The sequence below is a fragment of the Equus przewalskii genome, chromosome 1, assembly GCF_037783145.1.
Source record: "Equus przewalskii isolate Varuska chromosome 1, EquPr2, whole genome shotgun sequence".
Lineage (NCBI taxonomy): Eukaryota > Metazoa > Chordata > Mammalia > Perissodactyla > Equidae > Equus > Equus przewalskii.
The window spans coordinates 37,166,283-37,185,694 of NC_091831.1; the positions used below are offsets into that span (position 1 = coordinate 37,166,283).

The 19,412-nt window shown below is 37.3% G+C and overlaps 1 protein-coding gene and 1 long non-coding RNA gene across 5 annotated transcripts in view; one reads left to right on the forward strand and one right to left on the reverse strand.

Moving 5' to 3' along the window:
- Window positions 1-48: 48 nt before the first annotated feature.
- LOC139081947 (uncharacterized) lies at window positions 49-18,789 on the forward strand. The gene is made up of 2 exons (XR_011537486.1): window positions 49-397; window positions 18,434-18,789. It is a non-coding gene; the product is annotated as an uncharacterized lncRNA (long non-coding RNA).
- The window catches only part of HECTD2 (HECT domain E3 ubiquitin protein ligase 2), a 78,282-nt gene continuing 68,082 nt past the window's right edge, over window positions 9,213-19,412 (reverse strand). For 3 of the 4 annotated variants that reach the window (XR_011537484.1, XR_011537482.1, XM_070610417.1), the window contains 6 exons: window positions 17,104-17,178; window positions 16,329-16,416; window positions 16,137-16,243; window positions 14,471-14,586; window positions 13,746-13,889; window positions 9,213-11,697 (listed from right to left, as the gene is read on the reverse strand). Coding sequence is in view for 1 of the 4 variants with exons in the window: in XM_070610417.1 (XP_070466518.1) it covers window positions 11,577-11,697; window positions 13,746-13,889; window positions 14,471-14,586; window positions 16,137-16,243; window positions 16,329-16,416; window positions 17,104-17,178 (651 nt within the window). In the remaining 3 variants the exon portion in view is untranslated. The remainder of the gene's footprint in view (window positions 11,698-13,745; window positions 13,890-14,470; window positions 14,587-16,136; window positions 16,244-16,328; window positions 16,417-17,103; window positions 17,179-19,412) is intronic. The other variant, XR_011537485.1, reaches the window with a different exon arrangement.

Sequence of the window (19,412 nt, forward strand, 5' to 3'; positions counted from 1 at the left end):
AGGACAACTCACATGGTCAATATTTGCTCCACAGTTCCCCACTGGATTGACCATTGCTTTGTCAGGACTGTGTTACAGTCTGACTCCTCCCTCTGCCCAATTCTGTTTCCTCCCCCTCTCCTTTCACAGGTGTTGATTCCTAATAACCTTCATGTCAACATCTGCTTCCTGAATCCAGCCTGTGACTCTGTGTGACTGAGTTCTCTCCAATGTAGTGTGAGCAGAGGCAGTGTGCGTCATTTTCAGGCCTGGCCCATGAAAACCTTCTGGGAGGATCCATCATGCTTTCATCTTTAGCCCGCTGCATATGAATGTCAATGATGCCCTAGAGGATGGTGGCACCTGGGGATCATTTCGGGGTGAGCTCCCTGCTGACCCCAACACCCTCCCAGAACTGGTAAGTGAGTTAGAAATGAACTTCTACTGTACAAAGCCACTGAGTTTTGGGCATCCATTTGTTACCTCAGGTTGGTCTTCCCTGACTTATCTCCCCTCCACCTTTACCTCCCCAGATACAAATGGAGAAGCTAGAGAATGGCAGGTCTCCTTGGGGGTGGCCATTGACCAGGGGTGACTGAAAGCTCATGTGTCCACTATGCCTAGACTCAAGCAGGTCAGAGATTCCTGGAGAACTAGAGAGAAGAACAAGGCCTGGGGCGGCTTTTCTGTGCAAGATCCATACTCCAGCAAAACATGGCCCGATGCAACCAGGCTCTCATCAATCAAAATGCAGCTCCCCTCCCTTGGGGGCAGCAGTCAGAGAGGGGAGAGAAAGCAAGTTCTCACTCTAACACCCACTGACTGGAGAGGAGAATCAAAGGCCTTGTTTTTGGGTCAAGGTTGGTATGTAGGAAGAGGACTACCATTCCCCAACAATGGAATCATTCAATTCTTTCAATAATTCATAGATAGGTGGGTAGATAGGTGATAGATGGTACATAGACAGATTAAAGATAGATAATGGATAGATAGAGATAGTAGACAGACGATGGACAATAGATCCAGATAGATGATAGGTATGTAGGTAAGAAATTGAAGCCCCGAGACATTGAGACATGTGTCCACAGTCACATAGCTAGAATGGAATAGAGGAGGATTCAGATCCAGGTCTAGTTTGACTCGAAGGTGGGATTTAAAACCCAGCGCCATATCCTTTCCTCAGCTGAGGATGGCAAAGAACATGTTTTGTTTGTCTCGTGTAGAGTTTCGTTTGCCCCATAGAATGTTTTGTTTGCTTTTGTTTTATGATGTTTAGAATTCATCCACTTGTAGTTGGATTTTGTCATCTAGTAGTTTTGTTTTGTTTTTTTGTAAAGGTTAGCCTTTTAGGGGTGCATTCCTCAAATTTTTGCATGCTCAAGAATGTTTATGCTGCTTTCATTTGAAGGATGACTTGGGTGGATACACAATTTCTTAGTAACATTCTCTCAGAACTCTTGTGGTTTTACGACAAGGGTGCGTGCTGTTTGGGAGGATTACGGCCTATCTGAAGGAGAAGCGTAGGAGCTGAGTTGAACAAGTTGGGTAGAATAATGGAAAGCCTCTAACCCGGCTGATGTGTTTTGACTTTGTATTGTCAGCAGTAGAGAGCCAGTGAGGGTTTCTGAGGAAGGCGGTGGTGGTAGGTTGTGTGTAGATGGATTTGAGAAGGAAGAGACTGGCCACAGGGAGACCAGATTGGAGCTCCCAGAATGATTAGGTGATCAAGACCTGGACTAGGTCCACGGCAGTGTGAACAGATACACTGTGGGGACAGACTGTGGGGCTTGGCAATGGCTTGGATATAGAAAGGACAAGGACAAAGGAGAAAGCTGGGGTGTTATTTCTAGAACCAGAGAAAGAAGGTAGAGGAGGAAGAGAAACAAAGGAGAAGGAGAAGAGGGGGAGAAGGGGAGGTCTGAGATCTGAGATGCAAATGGCTGCATTTTGGAAGAGCTGTGAGGCCCCTAGGTGGAGCTGTCTGGAGGCTGCTGAAATCTGGGAGTGGAGTTCAGAGGAGAGGTTAGGGTCCCCAACCGGAAAGAGTCCGTAAGTGTGGGGACTATGTCCAAGATGACATGCACCTGAGGTACATCTTTAGCCATGCTTCTGGAGGGTGTTGCAAAAACAGCCTCTGACACTCTCTCCCATCAAACCTGTTTTCTTCCCAGCAGTGATGGAATTGCAGCCTCGGCTGAGCAGGATAAACCTGGGCTCCAAGGCACGCCCCTGCCATTTGCAACTCCTTCTTGTTTCTAATCTGGTGTGTTTTTCCTGATTAATATTTGCTAGAAGTTTATCGATTTTATCAGCCTTTTCAAGGAACATGCTTTTGGGTTTATGTTTCAGCTCTACTGTTTTTTACTTATTTATTTTTTCTATGTTCCCTGTCCCCCTCACTGAAATTTTAATTTATTTGTTGAATTCATTAATCTTATCTTTTGATAAAAAAGCTATAAATTTTCCCACAAACACTCTTCCTTCCAATAATAGTCTATATCCCAGGTGGCTAGATATAGTGTTTTCACTATCATAGTTTTCTTCTTCTTCTTTTTTTTTTGTGTGAGGAAGATTGGCCCTGAGTTAACGTCTATTGCCAATCTTCCTCTTTTTTTCTCCCCAAAGCCCCAGTACATAGTTGTATATCCCAGCCAGAAGTCCTTCTAGTTCTTCTATGTGGACCACCACCACTGCACGGCTTGATGAGCACTGTGCAGGTTAGTGCCCAGGATCCAAACCTGTGGACCCCAGGCCACCGAAGTGGAGCAGGCAAACTTAACCACTACGCCATCAGGCCAGCCTCTGTCATGATTTTCTAAGTCATCATTATTATAGACTTAATTTCTTCCTCGACCCAGAGGAAATTATTATTCTATACTATACTTTAAAATTCCAAGGATATCTGTTATTTTTTTTGGAAGACAAAAAGGAAAGCAAATGAAACCATCTAAGCTTACATAGCCAATAACTATCAGACTTAGGACTAGAACCCAAGTTGACTGAATCCTGGTCCCATCAATGAGAAAACGTTCATCCACTTCCAGCAGGATAGTTCAAGCTTGGGATTTTCTGGAAAGCCTCACTAGTTGGGGGAGCATATGAAACGGGAAATTGTGATTTTGAGGCATACAGATACGCGTTCAAATTCTGCCTTGGCTTCTTGACAGCTGTGTGACCTTGGATAAGCTTGTGGGCCTCTCTAGGTTTCAATTTCCTTATCTACAGTGTGGGGATGATAACACCAATTTTATGTGGTTGTTGTAAAGATTAAATGAAACTTGAAATAGTGTACATAAAATGCCTCATACACCATAGGTAATCAATAAATATTCATCTCTGCTCCTTCAATTAATATTCTGTAGATGCTCAGGGTACTGGATAACTGGTTTTAAAAAATTAAAAGTTTTTTCTTATTACAAAATGTTCATTGCAGAAAAATTAACACAAACAAGCAAAAAAGACAAAAGTAAAATCATGCATAATTTCAGTGATAATTACTATTAACAAAATGCAATATAATCTTTCAGATCACACACACACACATTCATACACATACACACACACACACTCAAAATTTGGATGATACTATAGAGCTGTTCTACAACCTTCTCCCCAGCCCCTGTCATGGTTACTGTATGATGGCCATCAGTGCTCATTAATTATTTTCCGTTTGGTGAATGAGCCACTTGGTAACTGGAGGTGGGCAGGCGAAGGCTCTGTGTAGTTTGGAGTGGAAACATGGTGGTAGGTGGGGGTTCAGAAGGCGTTCCTCCGAGGCTGACACACTGAAGTCTTGACAGTCAGGATGCAAACGGGTTTGTGTGAGTCAGGGTAATAGGTTACGAATAAAGATGAAACTCCTTCCCCATGCAGGTCTCTGGTTCACTCCACTGATTTGATGAGTGTTTCACCTGCCCAGTCAAGTCAACAAGTCAGACAGGATTTTATCTGAGTTTACTGACCCAGCACTGTGCTAGGTGGGGACGCAGGAAATACCTCTGTTCTCAAGCTGCTGATATGCACACATTTAACCACACACAAGTTTGACAATACTAAGTGCCACTGAGAAACGAAGATAGGCGGGGAAGGGATGGATGTGAAAAAGAGGGGGTTTTGCCTGCTATGAAGTTTTGTGTTTGAGGGGTGGTGATGGTTCAGGGTGAGTTTTGGCAGGGGAGAGAAAATTCTGGTCTGGGGAGGTTGTAGAGGGCAGGAGACCTACCTGGGTTGGGATAGAGCTGAGGGAGCAGTTGGCTGGTGGGAGAGGAGCAGGAGCAGCACCTCGGAAGCACGAGGCTGAGCAGGGACCGGACTGAGCAGCGTGTGTTCAGGAGACAGCAAAGGAGAAATCCTTTCGGAAGCTGGTACTGGGGAATATTCAATATAAAAGTGGACACATGGTAGGCTTTGGAGTTGGAAGGTGATCAGATAAGCCTCAGATACATCTTAGAGGATGGAGAGAGAGGCACACGATACGAACAGAATTTTATAAAAATTAACTGTAAGGACCTTAGGATAAATGGGGGAAGAGTAAATCTACAGTCAAGGCGGCCAGTTAGCTATGAAGGGTTGAGCGTCTAAACCAAGGAGGAGGCTGTAGGAATGGAGTAGAAAGAAGGGTCATACCTGAGAGACAACATGAAGATGAAGCTTGCTGACATGAGGTCAAAGAGAAGGAAAAATCAGAATGAGACCAATGTTTACGAGCCTGGGAATCAGGAGAATAAGACTGCCAGTGACAGAAATGGACAAGGCAGGCATATTGAAAGTCTTATAAGTAGAGGTGCCTATATGCAAGATTGTGCTCCTTGAGAAACCCTACTGAAAGAATTCTCTATTTTTTTCTATTGTAATTAGAAAAAGTCAAGTTAGGTTGTAGAAAAACCTAGCAGCTTAATTCAGTGGTGACTAATGCTCTTATTATATGTGTACCCCTGGGTTCAGAAATGTAACATCTAATTGATTAAACATTGAATTGTATCATTGTCATGAAATCCTGGAGAAATTTTCTTGCTATGAGACACATTTTAATGCTTCATAAAAGAACTATTCAAAATCATATCTGCTTCCAACATTTGTAAAGAATAAGCAAGTGCTGTATGAAACTGAAGATCAGCCTTCAACTGAAATATTGTAGGCACCCCATAAACTTGTGTTAAATTAACAAATTATTAAACATTGGTGTGAATAATTTACAGAGAACATGCATTTAAGTTTATGCATTGGATGGGGTAAAAAGAACCAGTGGGCATGCTTGTATAGGCTGAACTGAAATGGAAGAGGCCATTTACTACCATGAGCTTTTATAAATTTCAGACATATATCTACAAAAATTTAAAATACAAATGTTCAAGATTGAAAGGAAGGGAAATCATCAGTTACAGGAAATGAGAAAGAAATGAAAAGCCAAAGGTAGTAAGCAGGATTCAGTGACTCATGAGGGTGATGAACCTTCTAATGGATTTTCATGCCCACACGAGTTCAACAGACATGCCTTAGGCCTATTCCAGGTGAGGAGCCCAAACTGACCCCACTTCATAAAGCCTAGAGTATAAACTGGTTGCTGTGTGTATGAAAAAAGATAGAAAAACTCTACTCATAAACCCCAACCTATGCCACTGTAGGTGTGGGGGTCCAAATTTACGCAAGTGGAAGGTAACATAAATATGGGTGGGGGAAACCTACATGGCCTTGGTTGAGAACAACATGAAACTACTCTGCTAGGGAAGTTGCACTATTCAGGAAACAAAATTAAATAAAAAATGCAAAAATACAAAATTACAAATCACACAAGGAAACAAATCACTATGAGAGCCAGTAGACAAACAAAAACAAGAATTAGTGCTTCAAGAACTGAAGAGAGGAGAGCAATCTAAAAGAGAACATCAAACAAGTATGCTGAAAATGATTAAAGAAATAAAACCATATGAAAGAAAGAACAGTTTGAAAAAAGAGCAGGTGGACTTGAAAAGGAACCAAGGAATTTCTAGAAATAAAAAATATAGCTATTGAAATTACAAAAAACCTCAGTAGATTGGTTAAACAATAGATGAGGCACAGAGGGAGATGGAAAGGTTGAATGAGATGGTCCAACGTGTTTAACAGGAGAGATTAGAGAGAACAGGGAAGAGCAATATTCAAAGAGGAAATGACTGAAGAATTTTCTAGAATTGAAAGATACAACTCCATAGATTCAAGAACCATGAATCCTAAGTGGGATAAAAAAAATATACACTATACACATTATCTTTGATGTTCTGCAGTTTCATGAGAAAAGAAATATCTTAAAAGTAGCCAGAGAAAACAGAGAGATTATCAACCAAGAAATGACAATTACACTGATAGCTAACTTCCTATCAACAATGAAACCCAAAGGCAGTGGATTAATATACAGGCCATTAATTGGGAGACCTGTGCATGCATGCTCAACACAGGCAAGATGCTCATCGTAGCCTGGATTACCTCGGAGGAGACATCTAAATGCTAGTCCATGGGAGGATGGATGACCGAACTGCGGTACATTCATTTAATAGGATCTGTTCTGCCACTATAAGAGAAAAATAACCATCAACTTAGAAATGCATGCTTAATGAATCTGTCTTTCAAGAATAAAGCTGAAATAAAGTCATTTTCAGTCAAATGAAAAAAATTTACTACCAACAACCCTCATTAAAAGACTTTCTCATAGAAGTGCTTTAGGAGGAAGAAACTTGATCCCAGAGGTAGGTGTGAACAATAGAGGGTGGAATGGCAAACAAAAAGTGGTTGAATCTAAACAACATCAACTATATAAAATAATGTTTTACAGGCTAAATTAAAATTAAAAATTTCATATTTATAAATGATAAAAGTCAGGCCACATACTAGAAGATATTTGCAATGCATGAGCTATAATAACAGTAACAGTAATAGTAATAACACCAAACGCATAACACTTATTATGGGTCAGGCATAAATCTAAGTACTTATTCATTTATATACATATGTAAGTTAAATAAGTTTATATGTTTCATGTATTAGTATATATGTATGTTCCTAATACATCTATATACACACATACTTATAAACTTATTTAACTTACATATTACATTATTTAGATGTAAGATATATACATATATACATGTAAGTATATATACTCACACGCATATATAATTACACATAGGCTTAACAACCCTATGAGCTATGTATTATTATTTCTTTATTTTACAGATGGGTAACCTGAGGTGAAGAGATCTTAAGCAATTTGTTCAAAGTCAGTCATTGGCAGATGTGGGATTCAAACTGAAGGAATGTACCTCCTGTTAACAAATGATCAATATCTAGAATAAAGTAACTCCTAAAAACAAATGAGAAAAACAGAAAAAAATTAGGCAAAGAATATTGAACTGGCCATTCCCATAAGAAATCTGAATGGCCTGTAAATGTACAAAAAGGTACTCAACGTCACTAGCAATTATGCAAATGAAAGTTAAAACACACTGGTCAGATTAGCCAAAAAAAGGTCAGGTAAAACCGAGTGTTGAGAACGTGGAGAAACGACAACTCTCCTAATGTGGTGGAAATTAATGCTGGAACCATCGCTCTGGAGAGCAACTGAACAGCATCCGGTAAAGCTGAAGATGTGCCCTCTGTGATCCAGCCACTCCATGTCAGAGCCGTTAATTGGGAGACCTGTGCATGCATGCTCAACACAGGCAAGATGCTCATCGTAGCCTGGATTACCTCGGGGGAGACATCTAAATGCTAGTCCGTGGGAGGATGGATCACCGAACTGCGGTATATTCATTTAATAGGATCTGTTCTGCCACTATAATGGATGAGTTACACCTAAATGTATAATCAGGGATAAATCTAGAAAAGACAATAGTGAGTGTAAAAAGTTGTGTAAAGATAGGCAGAGTATGGGATTCTGTATGCAACTAGAATGATACTACAGCGTTTGCAGTTAGCCACATGTATAATACAAACGTAAGACAGTGTGGGAAGGGTTCACACCAGCTGCGGTGTGATGGGGAAAAGAGAGTCTACTGGGACTGGGGAAAGGCACAAAAAGCAGCTTCCACTCATCTGTAATTTTTACTTTTAAAAAAGCCTGGCAAAATGTTAACACCTGTTAGCTCTGAGTGTAGGGACATGGTGTTTTACTGTATTAATCTCTGAAATTTTTCTCTATATTTGAAGTATGTCATTAAAATAAACTGCCCACTGATTTTTCTGTTTTAAGATTACATCATGTTACACATCTGTAAAGTAATATTAAAAACCCTTGCCTAGTGATACAGCTATAATAAATTCTAAAACACTGTTTCTGGATTAAGATTCTCCTAACACAATTTTAATGCCTCAGGAGCACTTTGCGTTCTTTAACCTGTGGTTGCACCCAATGTCTGACGGTCACAAACCTCCAGAGGCTTCGGGAGCAGTGGTGGTAAGATGTCATCACATTCGCACCGGGATTCCTCTCGCATTATATTGCTTACCATATGCCAGGCACTGAGTGCTCTACATGTATGAATTCACTTAATCCTCCCTACAACCCTATCTGAGAGATAGGTAAGTTTGTTTCCATTTTACAAATTAGTTTCACTTTATAATCGAGGCACAGGGAGATTAAGTAACTTGCCCATGGAATCACAGCGAGTGAACAGTAATCTCAAATCCGGCAGTCTGGCTCCAAAGCCCAGTTCTTAACCACTCCCCTGGACTAAAGGCTGGGCGGCCATCTGGGCAAAGTGATCTTGTACCCTCCCCTGTGACAACCAGCCCTAGTCTTTTTTCCACCCAGCTACCTATCCTTTTCCATTAATACCCATGACATTCTCTCCTACATTCTCATACTCTCTCCTCTCCTTAAGCATAGGAAATGTGGGCCATGGGAAAAAAAGGTCAAACTAATAGTTTTGGGAAGAAATACTTAAGATCTAAAGTTGTCTATCTGTGGCCAATGAAATGTCATACTTAGTTCGTTTCCTGGCATTATAACATTCATTTGGCAGAATAGCTGTGTGATCATCTAGACACTGGATATACACAGTTTCATACTGAAAATAATGCTAAAGAAGTTGGTTATAGTTGGTGTCAATAATAACACACATCTTTTGAAGCTACATTAGCAATTAAATTAGCAATTAAAGCACTAGTTTGAGCGTGTAATAAGGAGAATTGTTTGCATTTATAAGATATTTTAAAGTTACAGTTTTAATTGTCTAATGTTCAAAAAATGAACTGAAGCCTTGCTGATTGTATAACTTTAATATTTGAAAAGTTTTATCCAGAATTAACAACTTAATATAATACAGATTTGTACAAAAAAGAGGGACTGTTAAAAACTTCTGATCATACAGACAAAAATATGATTAAGCAAAGACTAAAAAAGGACAGGACATTTTGTAAATACTGATAAATACTGTGCAATGCTTTAATTTACTGTGGCAGATACAAAAATCAAGAATTCATTAACAGATTATATAAAAAAAAGCAACTACATGAATTTTTTAGCTGTTTAAATTAACGAAATATAACAGTAGTGGTTTTTTTAAAAAAATGAGGTATTATTACACTGTAAACCAAAAACAGAGCATAAATAAATAAAGGCAATGTGCAATTTAGTGATAAATGGTTATAAATTTCAACTTAACAACAGACAACAAAAATTTTCCAGTTATCTATGGACTTTGTCATTTAAAAATTTGGCTTGCTTGTGTACTTCTTATTTAAAAGTGACATAGCTATCGAGAAACAAGCACATCATTAAACATGCAGACCAGCCAACACAATTTTTCCATCTCGATCAAACAAACTTTGTTTACATTTTATTTAAAACACTGAAACCTGGCTTCTTATACATGATTCTTTTGTGCTTATTAGTTAGTAGTAACCTACATTCAAAATCTCACTTTCGAGTTCAAGCAGTGTAAGAGAGAAGCAGTTTTATTTGCATGTGGATTAAAAACAGAGCAAACAAAACCAACAAGCTTTTAACTGTCTGAGGCTTGCCAAGATTTTGAAGAAGAAAAATCCTTTAAATAGTATGTCCAAACATAAAAGCAGAGTCGCTTCTGCCTCAAAGACAACAGTAAACTAAGTACCTCCTTTTCCTCAAAGATTCGCGGGTTGCTTCAGAACTGCAGGAGAACGAGCTGATGATTCCTCCACCCTGGAAGGATTCTGCTGGTTGGGTGCAGGACGCAGAGCAATAGAAAACAACATAACTCAGAAAAAATCGGGGGAAAGTATTATTTGCATGTGAACGATATGCTGGTATTAAATGCTGGCTTCGTTATTATTGCAAATATATCTTCAGAGTTTTCTGAAGGAAAGCTATCAAAGTATAATAGAGAAGTCGATTTGGAGATACTTATAACATGCTAATAAAACTGCTTCATTTGCTATAAGTTAAAAAGAAAACCATTTACTATCTGACTTAAAATGCAGTTTCTTTTTACATGCTACTTTATTAGAAATTCCAAAAAGGGTACTTTTGAATTTACTATATTCAGGATCCAGTGAAAAACAAATATTTTGGCCAAAATGTTGAACTTTACTTTTACAACAAGTTACATCATTTTGACACAAATGTTACATTGTTTTCACTTTTGTCAAATATCTTATCCTACCTTTTCCAAAAATTAGTGTTTCAGTACAACTGGTGATCAAAAAATACTAGAAATAAGCCTTGTACATCGATCAAAGTATATATAAAAACAGTTCTTTTCTTTTGTGCTTGTAATTGACTTAATTTAGCAACGATCAGTTAGATCTGATTTCCTTTCTAATATCCTGACACTTAAGAAGAAATTATCATTATACAAATATTACAGAGTACTCAAAGTAACTAGTTTACTGCCAATGTGCATGCAGACTAACAATAATACTTAAAAGAATATAACCTTGAATCCAATTAGTCTGAAAATAGTTACACTCTTGTACAATCATCTTTATTGATTTGTAAAAGCTGTATACACATCTAAAACCCTGAATTTACTTTGTAAAAATAAATCTTTAGCAATAAATGGCACTATCAAAATCCCATTATTCTCAGGCTATTATGTAGTTATTTACATGCTTTTCAGCAACAGTGGAAAAGAATCTTATAGGACCAAAGCCAGTATATCAAAAAACCCTGTAAACTGCATCTGCAATTGTACTGTTGTTTACACTTCTATGTGAAAATATGGCTCTAGGCCTCACATTAACGGTAATGGAGCTCCTCTCGGTGTTGCTACTGTGTGCTAGCAGCACACAATCTGCCCCTGGGTTCCACCACGTCATTGATGCATTCTTCACTGTCCTCTGCTTTCCCAGTGGAACAGCTGTGACAAACTACTTATGGGGAATGATAAAGTGCTATAAAAAAGAGGGACTGGACCCACACCTGTCTCTGCCATCTGGTCTTTTCCTCATTCAAGCAATTTCTGTGTTTTTAGAAAATCAAGCCTCCTCCACTGAACATACTTGATATTTGATTTAAAAAAAAATCAGTATTTTAAAGTTGGTGAGCTTTGTCAAGGTGTTTTGAAACAGAAACATGAAAAGGTTAAAGGCACAAAAAGAGGGAAGTAAATGCTACATATAAAATATATTTCAAGTCTCCTAGGTTATTCAAGTCCAAAACCTTCTGAGTTTGAAATTCCAATGATTAATTTCTGTTTCAGGTCCTTCTTGCTCTTGTAGGGGGGAAGGCAGAGTTGATTGAAGCAGGTGTGGGCAATAGGCAACCTGGGGAAAAAAGTTTTTTTTACAGATACTGAGTTTTAAAACACACACAGAATGACCACTAAGAAACTGTCAAACACACACAATTCAAATCTATTTTGCTATGCTAAGACATGACTCATTAATGCCTCCACTGAACAGACACTTATGGATCTACAATGGTGAAGTGCCACGTCTCTCATGGTCGCCCATATTAACATATGTGAACTTCCCACTTGAAGTCCTAGACTTGTTCAAGACTCATGCCTAAGCCACGTGAGCTTAAAAAAGAATCCTTGAAATAATAATAGTGGGAAAAGTTTAGATATAATGTCACCCTTGTATTAAATACATTACTCAGATTACTCTTTTTAAATTGACAATATTTTTGTTAACATGAAATATTCTGAAAAATTAATTTCTGTTAAGAAAATAAATTTATAACATTAAAAGGCTTATCTTGAACTTTTTTCATTTCAGGTCTTTAATTGTAAATCTTATTCAGAAATTTCTTAATTTTATATACATATGTAAATATTTGTTTTATGTTTTAAATATAATCTTGATGGTGACTTAAGCATTCATTCAAGAAACATTTACTGGGCACCTAATATGTGTGTGGCTACATGAAGATTACAAAGATGCATAAGGCATGGCCTCTACCTTGAAGGGCTAAATGACTAAGACAAAGGTGCAAAACGATAAGTGACATATGACTTCTATAAAATATTTGAGGGGCTCATTGAAGAAATGATGACTGGCTTAACAGAGGAAGTCAACGTGAAACTGGGTCTTTAAGAGGGGTAGAATTTTCATGAGTAGAGAGGTAGCAAGCAAATGTCACATGTAAAGAGAACCACTTAAAAGTATGGAGAAAGGAAGGCACAAAGTGTGTCTAATGAGGGGCAACCCTGTACCATAGTGGTTAAGTTTGGCACACTCTGCTTTGGCAGCCTGGGTTTGTGGGTTGGGATCCTGGGTATGGACCTACATCACTCGTCAGCCGTGCTGTGGTGGTGACCCACATATAAAGTGGCGGAAGACTAGCAGAGATGTTAGCTCAGGGATAATCTTCCTCAAGCGAAAAAAGAGCAGGAATGGCAACAGATGTTAGCTCAGGGCTAATCTTCCTCAGCAAAAAAAAAAAAAAGTCTAAGGAATAACAAAATAGAGCCTGTCGACCAAAGTGTGGGAAGAAGTGAAAATTGATAGGTAATTTGGGGGAGAAGACTGTGAAGCTTTATTTGACAGGATCCATATTCTAGAACTGAAAGTGATGGAGAGCAATAAAGCTATTATGGCCCAGGGAAATATCATGAGCAAAGCAGTGTTAAGGAAAATGAATTTGAGGATAAAATAATTAAAAAGGAAAAAAATTTGAGCAGGTAGACCAGGAAGGAGGCTATTTAAATAAGCTAGGAATTAGACAAAAAGTAACTATACCAGGGAGGTGGCAGTGGGAAAGGAAAGAATAGAGTCCAAGTCTAAAATGAAAGGAAGAACTGACAGAACTCAGGGGAAATAAGAGGCAGGAGAAAAAATGATTATAATCAAAGTAGTGTCTACTCAAATTATAAGATATTTGGAAAAGAAGTAGATCAGCATTAACCCATCAACACTATTAGAAAATAATTTAAAGCTGTCATCATTACTTTCATATGCAAAGAGCACTATATTAAAAAAAAAAGGACTAGTACTAGTGGATTTCTAGCACTAATTATAATGGCCACCCTCCCCCCAAAAACCCACCTTAATATTTTTAATAAAAACACTTTTAAATAAAAATTAAAGTTAGATAATCTACTACTAACAGTAAGCTAGATTCTAAAAGAGACTACAAAGCAGTTCACTTAAAGTAAAAAGTTGATGGAAAGGAGTCATCATCAGTTAGTGGTGGTGTGTCTCAAAAACTGATAGAGAACCTTAAGCCACAGTCTCTCTCAGTTCAAGGCCATATTTACTCCCAAGATTTTTCTATGAAAATGACATCAGACTGAAAGAATCCTCTAATTCCAAACATATTATTAGCAAAACTTATAGACTAAAAATAAAATTATAATCTAGAAATTTACCAGTTAGTAGAAGTTTCATTCTTTGAGATTTTGAAGTTCAAATCAGCCATTCCTCCTACAGGGACTCTGTCACTTCCTGTCGTAAAATGTAGCAACTTCTTTTGAAGATCAAGAGGAAATCCAAGCACAACATCCCAAAAGTATCTAGAGAACACCAAAGGAAATTTATATAAAAGGTCTTGACAAAAATCCTGCAGATCAGAATAAAGTAATATAAAGTAAGCTCTAAGGAAAAAACTTCCCTTAAACATACATAATACACTTAATGTGAAATTAAGGAATGACAAGCTTCTAAATATCAATTAGATTTTTGACTAATATTATTATAAAAATAACATTTCAAAAAAACTATAAAAGAAATCCAACAGTGGATAGTACAAAAGCCATTTTCTCCTATAAAATTTACAAGTCTTATTTTTTCAACACGGTGTTCTTAAAATGCGATTTATAGCATCCCTGAAATTCTAGAACCAAAGTCATTTTTAGAAAAGTAAAATCTCTATACTTTTGTAGAATCTATCACTTTCTCCCAAGGGGACTGTTAAGTGATTTCGTATTTAATTTTCTCACATTACTTTCTAGAGATAAAATAAGGCAGTTTGGGACTCTACAATGTTTCGACGGACTTACTTGATGCAAAGATTGTTAGTTATACACATAAATGAACCACCTTCTCTTTCATTCCCTCCTCTGCAACCTCACTGTCAGAAGTATAAAGAGCTCACCTTATAGTCAAGTCAGTTTTCGCATAGCCGTCATACTGCGTACTTCTCTGCAGAGCGTGCATATCCAGTTCAGGACTTCCACAGACCAGAATTTCAACCTCTTCTGGACGAAGCAGCTGCCAATAATTTTTTATCAAAAATGATGATAAAAAGTGATGACTTAAAAAGAAGTGAAATTAGAACTGTTTTCACTGAATCAAATTACAAAAATCATGACTTCTCTTTTGGCAAATCAAACCATTTTTTGCTAAGGAAAAATCTTCTCCATTTATATTTTTCCTACTCAGGTAAGATATTTTTGCTTCTGAAAGTTCCTAAGTCTTTTCAAACCTATTAGGTCCCCCTTTTTGCAAATAGTAATTAGCAGTTTGCTAGAAAAACAAGCAAATGACCAAGCTGAATCCAAATTACAACTCTTCTCCAAAACCCAGCCTGAAACTCTCTTAGCTACTCCCGCATTCACTGATCTCCCTGCCTCCCTCCAATATCCCATGACGCCTCCCGTGTGCACTGCAGAGTTTGGGGACTTGGTTGTAGTTTGTCTTGTGTTTTCAGCTACATAGATTATCTCCCACCTAAAGAGATTAAAACTTAAAAATAGAGACCAGGCTATGCCATTTAACTCTTATTTTTCCTCCCTCCACCCACACAACTACCAATGTGTCACAGACAAACTCTAAATTAGAGCTCAATTAAGTGCCCTGTTTTCACAGGTACTTTTAACAACAAACAGGTGACAAAGCTTCCTCTAAAACAAGCTCTCTCCTATGAAAAATAATTCAAACAAAAGACCCAACCCTCATAATAAAACTGAGGGGAGATACCAGTGGCATGATGGATTAGCTGGGGTGAGGAGCACCAGTTCTTTAGAAAATGATGCTTTTTTCCTTAGGCTATTTCCCACATGGTGTTCTAAATAGGAGCTGACCCATATTCACACAGCTAAGGTAAGTCAAACCAACCGGAGACCGTCATGACTCCGGAGACAAACCACTTCCTATGGGTAAAAGGCAACTCAGAGTTGCTGAGGGACCCTTGAAGCAGCAGGAAGCAGTTATGAATATGTGCCTTAATCAGTAAGACGTATGGCTTTTGCCCTGGAGCTTCCGTGTTAACTTTTTTCTGTGCTTTGTCCCTCAGTATTAAGACCTTTAGTCCCCAGGATCTCATCATCCACTCTGCTTGGGAAATTTTTTTTTTTTTTTAAGATTTTATTTTTTCCTTTTTCTCCCCAAAGCCCCCCGGTACATAGTTGTGTATTCTTTGTTGTGGGTTCTTCTAGTTGTGGCATGTGGGACGCTGCCTCAGCGTGGTCTGATGAGCAGTGCCATGTCCGCGCCCAGGATTCGAACTAATGAAACACTGGGCCGCCTGCAGCGGAGAGCGCGAACTTAACCACTCGGCCACGGGGCCAGCCCCTGCTTGGGAAATTTTTTAAAGCCCTGAAAGACATAGTACAAGGGGAGAAAAATGGAGTTGACTGGCCTCCTTTCCCTTTAGAGAATCAAGGCTGAAATGGGAGAACTAGTTTTATTTCTGGCTCTATCTTTAAAAAGTAGAAAACATTTTCTATTTTAAAAGCTCATCTGCAAAAATATTTACGGAACTATTTGTCAATATCATAGTTTTACAAAACGTCATTGAAAGCATAAAGTTTTAAACTCACCATTAGGGCATTTGAAGCACACACACTATGAAATCCATAATAAAATGCAGCAAACTGCTTATAGATGGATTTGTTGAGAAGGAAGTCAATATAAAGCTGTACATATTCTGGAAAGCAATTTTACATTGTTAATTAGTAAAAGTAAACAGTAAACATTAATGCATTTTAATTAAGAAATGGCATCCAACTTACCTTTCCTATTTTGATTGGTAACTGGAATCTTATCACCACCTGGCTTTAAATTATAGGACTTAATTATTCCAAATTCTTCTTGAAAAACCTGATGGGAGATTCCAACAAGCATATTTAGTGGTATGGTTGATCTAACAACAGGGTTCAATGAACAGGTTCGTAAAATTTAAAGAGAACGGTTTTTCCCCCTTCTAAATACACAAATGACAGAAAAGCTAAGCTCTTGTGATATCTGTGTTAAGAATGAGGTATCATGAGGGGATTATGGGGTAAAAAAGTGGGGCCTTAACTTAACTCTCTCTGTTGAATACACTTAAATACTGATGTTCGTAAAACTGTGTGGCCCTTTAGGTAATACTCAGGTCTTCGGAGCTACATGGATTACTATAATTTTCCTCTCCCAATTATTGTTAGGGGAGTAGAAATGAGAGAGCTCTGGTCTGATCCATTAGTTTCTGCTCCTAACTTCTTGTACTAAAGCTACAGGAGAGGCTTATTTTTAGAAGCTGAAAGCTCTGAGAAAGTAACAGAGTCAAGGGAATATGCCAGCTGCCTATCAAGAGTCCTTTATCCTTGGTGAATTTCTTTAAGCACTTTCACTGACTGCTCATCTACATGTGTCCCTCCTTTATGAGGTTAAGATCCTTTAAGATAGGGGATGGTATGTGTTGATTAATCTTGTTCATCTTTTCTAATGATAGGTATTTAATAACAAATGGCATTTTATAGATATGAAACACATAGTTAACAGAAAGCTATTTGCCCTTAATAGTACCTGGAATGTTGAATAGAAATCTTCTTCAACATTGCCTTCGTATGACAGGAGTTCACTTAATCCATGGGCCAACTCCTGAAAAGAGAAATCTGTTATCTACATTTTTAAATCAAATAGTATCCCAAATAGTTACGTCGATCTACTACAGTTAATTTACATTTACAAAATCTTTCAGATTGTGAAATAAAGATAACATTAGAGATGTATTTTTCAGGGCACAAAATGCTTGCTAATGATTTCTACCATCTAAAAGGCTTAGAAGAATTCACTGGAAAAGGTCATGTAAGAGGAAAATACCCAGTTCAAACCACAGAGGTCTATTCTTCAAACTCTGCGTTCTATTCTTATGCAGGAAGCTAAAAGCACAGATTCCATCCTAATTCACTGCTATCTGCAACATCATCATTTATGAATTTGTAGTATTTCTCATTATCAATTTATATTCTTAAAAAATCTGTTTTAAGATTCATCTTTTAAACATAAAAATACAGTCTATACCTGTGAAGTGGTTTTTACACTTCACTTTCAGTGCCCTCCTCTCCTAAGAAAAAGCTGAGAACAGAAGAAAGATTTTCCTACATTATAACTCATGTTTTCCATGAATGAAGATTTAAAAATAGAAAAATTAACCCAATCTTTAAAAAATTTTTTTCAGATTTTATGAAAAAATTAAAGTTTTAACTTATTAGAAGAAAAGATAAAGAATAGCATGGTTAGAATGATCTTACATACTTTACCTAATAAATTTTCCATTCCATTAAAACCAGAAAATTTTAAACAAATCTAGGCTGACACAGATTTGATGATTGTCATCATTTGTTTCGAGTATTAATAAAAATTTTGGATGCTGAAAATTATAATTGGGAGATTTGTGATGTTTTTAAAGAACTCTAGGGACTGGTAGGTGAATCCAAGGGAAGGGACTTAATATCTTCCTTCAAAGATTCAATTTTTAATGACAAAATACAAAGTCAACAGGTCATGAAGTTACATACTCAGATCTGCTTTATTCAGGACTGTAGGCATTTTATTCCCAGCCTTTGTATTTTCAAACCCCTATTTCTTTGGAGACTGTTTTTTGTTTATCCATACTTACATTCTTAACTGTAATATGCCATCTCTAAAATAATATTAACTACCCACATAGTTCAACTTTTTTTATGATTTTGTAAACCTATAATGAAATGAAGAGTGTATGGAGATAAAGAATACTGTTTTTACACACAGTTTGAATACCTGGATCTTATTTAAGAGCACATTTGAGTGTGACTGAAGCAGAAGGAAAAGAGATATGGTTGATAATTCAAGGTTATGCTTGCTTTTCCTCTAGTCTCAACTAAAACCCTCGAGCGTGATTTTGACAAGACTGTGTGGAGAAGATGGCTGTTCTTGTTGCTGGACAATTCTGACGCTTTGAGTCATGGAGCCCCTCTCTAGAGAAACAGTGGGGTTCATTAACATGGTCATGGAAAATTACTGCCTTTATTAACACCATATTGAAGGCCCCATTGTTAAATATTTTGCTTACTTTCTGTATTTTTTGTCCTATATTCACAGATACTGTGTTTAAATTAAGAAACATATCTAGCTGTTTCTCTTTGCTTTCCTGTTTATTCTTCCTGAAAACACACCATGTAGACATACAAATGGTATACAAACAACTGAATAAAAAAGGAGTTAAACTTTTTTATGGATATATTTTTACCATATATGAAATGGAAATTGGGTGCCAATTTTTAACAGATGCCATTTATTCATAAATTAATAATCCATTTATAAACAATTTTAAAAAATTACCTACATCCACTATCCTAACACAGTTTTCTTGCTTCCTTTCAATCTTTATTCATGCATGTGTAAAAAGTTAGTTTTTTCTACAGTTCATCTCAAAGTATATGCACAATCTTGATTCATTATTAAAGAGCCAATATAAGAATATGAAATTAACTGTCATCTTCATCTCCATAACATAATACACTATATTTTATAGTCATTCATAAAATTTCCATTATTATTAACTAAAAAAAGCTGGATCTAAATGAGTCAAGTTCAAATAGCTTTATTCATAAAATTAGACAATTTATTGGTAAAAACCAATAATAAAATTAGGAAATTTATTTGTAAAAACATTTGGCAAAAACTGAATATGCCAGACCAAAAAGAAATCACAGACATCTAAAATGAGAAGGTAACTCAGAGAGCAGTTGTCTGCTCCCATCATTTTACAGATAAGAAAATGAAATGGATCATCCAGGCTCACAGGTAGAGTGTGGTAGATACAACACTGCAGAAAGGAGATCTTCCAGTTT